The 6623-nt window shown below is 31.8% G+C and overlaps 1 protein-coding gene across 1 annotated transcript; it reads right to left on the minus strand.

Annotated features, from left to right (window-relative positions):
* LOC146930376 (putative E3 ubiquitin-protein ligase RING1a) lies at positions 1-5952 on the minus strand. The gene is made up of 7 exons (XM_085708299.1): positions 5827-5952; positions 5638-5692; positions 4029-4087; positions 731-812; positions 479-599; positions 341-382; positions 1-137 (listed from the first exon to the last, which is right to left on the minus strand). The coding sequence occupies exons 1-7, from the start codon at positions 5909-5911 to the stop codon at positions 120-122; spliced, it is 462 nt and encodes a 153-aa protein (XP_085564425.1). The 5' UTR covers positions 5912-5952; the 3' UTR covers positions 1-119.
* Positions 5953-6623: the final 671 nt, after the last annotated feature.

The raw sequence follows: 6623 nt of genomic DNA on the forward strand, positions 1-6623 counted from the left end.
TAAATAACATCCAAGTTGATACATCGAATTTAATTTGTACTGATGTCTTGAATAATATAGGATATTTTTTAAGTTACACAAAATCAACCACCATATCGATTCCAAAGCATACATTGCACTTAAACCTTTCTAGGAACCTGAAAGAACAAGAATTATGAAGTTGTGTGTGAGGTAACAATTTTCTCATTTCATAAAATACAAAGTTAGCAACAACAAAAACATGACTAGTTTAGGTATATATAAATCAAGACATTAATTAATTAGTTTTCCCTCGTTGAGTGTCATAATTTGTTTGTTGTTCAAAAATACAATAAACATATAAGTGAAATAGAAGTATCACCTTCTTGAGTTGAGAAAACTCTTCTTCGAGCAAAGCTTCTTCCTAAGGAATAACATAATCCTTGTGATTAGTTTTTCGTTCCAATAAAATACAATTCTTTTATATTTAATATGCAAATGGAGTAATATTAATATTTACCTCTTTCTCAACCTTGTCAATATTTGGGTAAATAGCTGCAATTAAAGCATCATAGTTTGGATCATCTCTCAGTGCACGTCGGCTAGGAAAATGGGTTCGGCAGGAAGGGCATTCATTGTTACTGCAATAAATGAAAAAGAAACAATTTATGGTTAATCAACCATAAAATTACAATTAAAAAAAATGTTACCAAAAAAAAAAATTTACAACTAAAAATAAATGAAATAATAAAGTAGAAGTTTGAAGACAAACCCACTACGCATGGACTTGTCTATGCACACTTTGCAAAAGCGATGCATGCATTCCATTGAAGTTCTTGTTTTTCGAATGATTCCTACACATATAATCAAATTAACCTTGTGTTAGTATATCATTTGAATATTATTATAAAAGAAAATACTATAAAATAGTTATGATTGTAGTGCAGATGACAATTATATATCTTATGAAATGATATAAAAAGTTCATTTGTGTACAAAATATTTACATAGATATATGTTGCAAGTTGGAATGTAAAAAAAAAAAAAACACTTTTAGTATTCATCATTTCCATCTACAAACTTCATCACTTAAAAGAAAGTTGTAAGTTATTATTCGTAATTCAAAATTTTGATGAATCTAAAATTATTGATATGTATTGAAAAACCTATAAGTGATTTAATTATAGAAAAATGTGGAATGTGTCAAGAAGTGTGTATTAACTAGGATGCTTAGATATAGGGACGTAGGGAGTAACAATTAACACTAATAACATTTGGCATTCAAAAAAATTAGGAAGCTCCTAGTAGTGCGTTTACTAGATCTTGTAATGGGAATAAAGAAGAATACATCTTGTCTCAAATTGAGCAATATGTTTTGGAAACACGAGGAATAAAGATCAACAAGATATCACCCTCATCCATCAATATTTTAGACTATTCTATGTTCAAGAATGTTTTCAATTCTACTAGCTCAAAGGGAGCTTGTGAGAGTTAGGAGAAATCACTCAAAGGCATTGATACAGTAAACAAGATGATATTTTAAACAAGATGATATTTTAATCTTTAATATGGTATGTTGATTCTCTGAAGATAAGGGAACCAATACCGAATTCAAATTATTGATTAAGGGTGAATACAATTTTAATCAATCAAATAGATACAAAGACAAAGTAGATGTTTGTCTGGAGAATAGTATTGTTCCTTCCTTGACTCCTATGTTCGATTATGTAGTGAATGTTATTGAGGAATCAAAAGATCATATGTATCGAAGATGTTGAAGGTTCGTCAAAAATAATATCATGATTGGTGTAAATCGTGATGCAATTTGGTTCAACAATTAGGAGGTTTTGGTTTTCAAAATTTCATGGCACGAATGAGAGAACTCATGGTGCGATTTGTGGATCAAGTTCAGTATTGCACTGTGTAAGAGCTCCAAATCGTGGCGTGGTCTAGGAAAATTATGGCACGATTTTGCCTAGGTCTAAGTACTATATAAGCCTTCAATCTTCAATTTTGTTAGCAGCTTGAAGAGAGAGAATCTCGGTAAATCTAAAGGAGAGAACTTTAGACTTAAGTGTCTTTAGGTGAGGTTCTTGGGATAGGAAACACTTCACAAAAATACTGGGTTGTGAGATCTCATTAGAGAAAGGATCAAAAAGTTTTCGCTGTTGTTTTCTCCTAAGAGATTCATTGTGAGTTTGAGTGACTTGAAATATGGGTAAGGGTTTGTTCTTTGTGAACTTAGAAACTGATTTCTTGCAACCTCTTTGTATCACTCTTATCATGATGGATTGAAGAGCTGCTTTCCCCATATGTAAGATAAATTGGTCCAAACTGGATAAAAAAAATTGGTGTGTTATTTTTCCATTTTTTTTCTTATCTTGGTTGATTTGGTTATGCTTGTGGTGTTGCTTCACACTTAGATTTAGGTATGTTTGTTGTTGTTGCTTGAAGCTACTTTGACTTTGATTGCTCATTTCTTTTGATCCACACATTTAAGTTTATTGGTGTGATTTTGAGTAACGAATTCACAACGATTGACGTCCACCATGAAGAAAAGAGGTAAATTGGTCAAGTATCAAGGGTTTAAAGTGGGACATTGAAAAGTTCAACGGAAGCAATGATTTCGGGTTATGGAAGGTTAAGATGCAAGCATTGTTGACACAACCAAAGTGTGTTGAAGCGTTAAAGGGTGAAGTTGCGATGTTAGCTAACTTGACACAAGCAGGGAATCTTTGGCTCATAGACAACTTTTAAAACAACCTCCCTACTCATTTAGGATGGTGGAGTCTAAACCTATCAAAAAGTAGTTGGAGGAATTTAACAAGATTCTTGATGATTTGGCAAACATTGAAGTGAATATGGATGATGAGGACAATGCTTTGTTATTGCTATGTTCTTTACCGAAGTCTTTTAACCATTTTAACGATATCATCCTTTATGGAAATGAATGTACCACTACTTTGGAGGAGGTCCAAGCACCTTTGAGAACTAAGGAGTTAACAAAGTTCAAGGATTTGAAGGTTGAAGAAAGTGGCGAAGGCTTGAATGTATTAAGGCAAAGGAGTGAGCATATAGGAAAGGGCAAAGGGAAGTCGAGGTCTAAAGGGTTTGATAAACTGAAATACTGATGTTTCATTTGTCATAAGTTTGGTCCCTTCTAGAAGGATTGTCCTAACAAAGGAGACAATGGTAGTTATTTCGTTCAAGTTGTAGTTGCCTAGATGAATATGGTTATGAGAGTGGAGGTGCACTAGCACTCACAAGTTGAAAACCGAAAATGAGTTGGGTCTTGGAATCAGGTTGCTCTTATCATGTGTGCCCGTAAAAGGAGTATTTGGAGACTATAGAGCTAAAAGTATGTGGAGTCGTTCGGCTTGGAAACAACAAAGCGTGCAAGGTTCAAGATATGTGTACCATTCGTCTGAATAAGTTAGTTAACCGTAAATTCCTTTTAATGGATGTGAGGTGTGTTCCTAAATTTAAAAGGAATATTAATTTCCTTGGGCATGTTTAATAGTCTAGATTAGTGCACTAAAGTGTAAAGTTTCGCATGTTGCATTGAAGATGAGCCTCCAAGATGAAGCATGGCGGTGACATGAGATTTGTAATTTTGAAATATCTATTGAAAAATCTAGAAATATTTTAATTATAGAAAAACATATGATGCATCTAGAAGGGGTGTATGAACTAAAAAGCTCCTAGAAGTGTCTCTAGAAGGGGTACTTGTCACTTTGAATGAAACAAATTGTTAGTTTTCCTCTTTTTGATAGAACAGATTGTTAGTTTTCTATTAGAAACAATTATTTTTCCTCTTAACATAAATATCATAAAGCTAGACTTGAAACGTAAATTGTGCATGAGTTTCACAACTTCCATTAAATACAACATTATTTATTTAAATATATTTTATCATCTAAATATTACCTACGATTTCTCATCAAGTAATAATAAGCTGGGTTGTTCAACGTTTACATTTTCTTACTAGAACAAAATTTGGAGCAAAATTACCATATTTGGAGTAATAAATTAAGCAATCTAGCACTAGTTATCAATTGTAAATTACATACCAAGGCAGATAGGGCACTCAACATTCTTGCGTATTTCAGACATAGTTACCCTCACAGATCTGCAAATGAACACCAACAGAGAAGTTTATATACATTAGATTGTAATATTTCAAAATGCCAAATCCCCACACCTTGCTGTTTTTTTGAAACAAGAGATTGCAATATATTTATATAACAGAAGGGTTGATCAACCCAAAAGGAAGAAGATGAACACATCAAAATAAAAGGACCCCCTAATTTAGAAGAGAGCTACACCATAGAGAATACATTTCATAGGATACACACATCCTATGTTCATGCTGGTGGAAAATAAAATAAAATTTACATCAAAAAGAGGTTTAGAACGAATTCATTTACGCGAAATTAAACAACCTTTAAAATAGAACCACGATGCGAAAAATTATTAACAGAAAAATGGGATCATATAAAATCACAATCAAAAGATAAAATCAGACTAAAACACCAATCTAAGAATTCATTGATAAGGTTTTGCAAATCATGCATAGAAGACATAAAAGGTTTTATTATTGTAAGCGTTAGAGTAGCCATGTACTCTTTTAACACAATTTTGCTTTAAAAAAACTCATAGAAAAGAAATGTTGATGCCTTGGATGACTTGACATGATGTAAATGTAATCGTAATTAAATATACTCTTTTTGTAAGGGTTAATGTACCCTTGCACTAAAAAAATGAGTTCACCCTTTCTCTTGAAATCTAAGATCTATACATCTTGAATCTCCACGTAAAAAGTTGAAGAGGGGGAAACATCACAATTAGATAAAAAAAAAATAAAAAAAAAACACCTTTAATTCACCAACAACAATCAAATTTTGACCACATAAATAAATTACTTTTAATGATATCAAAAATAAATGAATTAATGTAACTAAATGCAAGTGAAAAAACATGCACAGTCAACCATAGTGAGGCTCAAGGCTGCATTGATGAACCAACATAAGCATATACACATTCTTCCTCCAACTTTAAATATAAGTGAAAAGATGTGTATATTTGGACCAAATAGGATGACAATAGATTGGATAGATTTGGATGGTAATCGATAGATCAGGTCAATTCATTGATTCAATAACAATCCATTAAAAATTATTTTAAAAAATTTAAACCAATCCATCCATCAAACGCAAAATCAATCCAATCTATCATTATTACATTTTTAATAGATGGATATCTATTCAATCCATTTATAAAAGGTTTTTTTTTATTCCGGCAAATTTAAAAAAATAAAAAAACATTTTTTTATAAATCTTCTTTTCCGTTTAAAAAAATAAAAAATTAAGAACAAGTGATTCATTGAATTTCATCCGAAAATTGATCTATTGGATTTTTAAAAGAAATGGTTAAATTGGATTCAATCCAGTGACGGTTTTATTATGTAGTCGATGATTAGATGAATTTATAGTAAAATAGATAGGGGATAAATGGACTCAATCGTCACCCTTATTTTTTACTTAGATTTAAGATCGGAGAGAGTCGTCAAAACCTACTTTGAAATTTAAAGCATTAAAATAATTGATTTAAAAATAAAACGATAAATGATAGTATATGAGGGGAGGAGGGATGAAGAAACAAGGAATTTGGTTGACATACTCTTGTTCTTCATCTTTTTCTTTTTGGTTGTCAGATGAATTCCCTTGATCCAATTCTGATGAAAACAAATAAGCAAAATAAAAAATATATATTAATAAACGGTGATCGCTAACAAACCAAATCATATAGGAGTTAATATGAAAAAGTATGAAGCATAATGGCATAGTTGAGATAAGAAAAACCACTTACCAACTAGTTTACCTTTGGATTTCTCCTGGCTGTTGTCTATCCTATTCTCAGTCCCAGTCTCCTCATGAGAATTCTGCTGTGACATTGTGAAGTGTTTTGGAGAGAAGAAAAACAATTGCTTTTGAAGATTTTGATTCTTCTCAAGTTTCTTTTATATGTCTTTGTGTATATGAATGCAAGGGGAAATGAAGCTTAATTGTAACCAATAAAAATTTGACATGTTATGAGTAAAGACAATTTCATAATTTGGATGGTCCAATTTCCCAAGAGACTAAGTGTAACTGTCCTAAGCAATTTGTATTTAGGATAGTGTTAAAAAGAGAGTGTCATTAACATTTCTCTTAGTAATTACTCCCTCCGGTCTCAAATGTAAGAAACTTTTCACTTTTTTGGTTCATTCAATAAATGATGTATGTGGTCTATAATAAAGACCACATACATCATTTATTGAATGAATCTAAAAAGTGAAAAGTTTCTTACATTTGAGACCGAAGGGAGTAATTGTGATGTTAGATTTTTCCCCTTCGTCTGAATGAAAATTGAACTTCTCCCTTTTGTTTTTGCTCATTCGCTGAGCTTAAAAGTGTATACGTGAGTTAACTCACGCTGAAAAATATCCAGCGTGAGTTAACTCACTTTGAAAAAGGTCGAGCATAAGTTAACTCACGTTGGACATAATTAAGAAAATGATCAATTTTGAAAGGGAGAAAAGCAATTTCCCGTCTGAATTTGAATTCAAGATCTCCTCCAACTCCTTATCTCTTAGTTCAAATCAGTTGAGCTACACAATCACCGTT

Source organism: Medicago sativa, chromosome 4, assembly GCF_051527215.1.
Source record: "Medicago sativa cultivar Bolivia chromosome 4, Bolivia_mono, whole genome shotgun sequence".
Classification (NCBI taxonomy): Eukaryota; Viridiplantae; Streptophyta; class Magnoliopsida; order Fabales; family Fabaceae; genus Medicago; species Medicago sativa.

What these genes read in the sequence shown, in the direction of transcription:
- LOC146930376 (XM_085708299.1), bottom strand. Translation starts at nt 5,911, where the DNA reads ATGTCACAGCAGAATTCTCATGAGGAGACTGGGACTGAGAATAGGATA. An exon ending in ATCCAAAGGTAAACTAGTTG is followed by an intron (nt 5,693 to 5,826) that starts GTAAGTGGTTTT and finishes TGTTTTCATCAG; the next exon opens with AATTGGATCAAGGGAATTCA. An exon ending in GAAAAAGATGAAGAACAAGA is followed by an intron (nt 4,088 to 5,637) that starts GTATGTCAACCA and finishes GTTCATTTGCAG; the next exon opens with ATCTGTGAGGGTAACTATGT.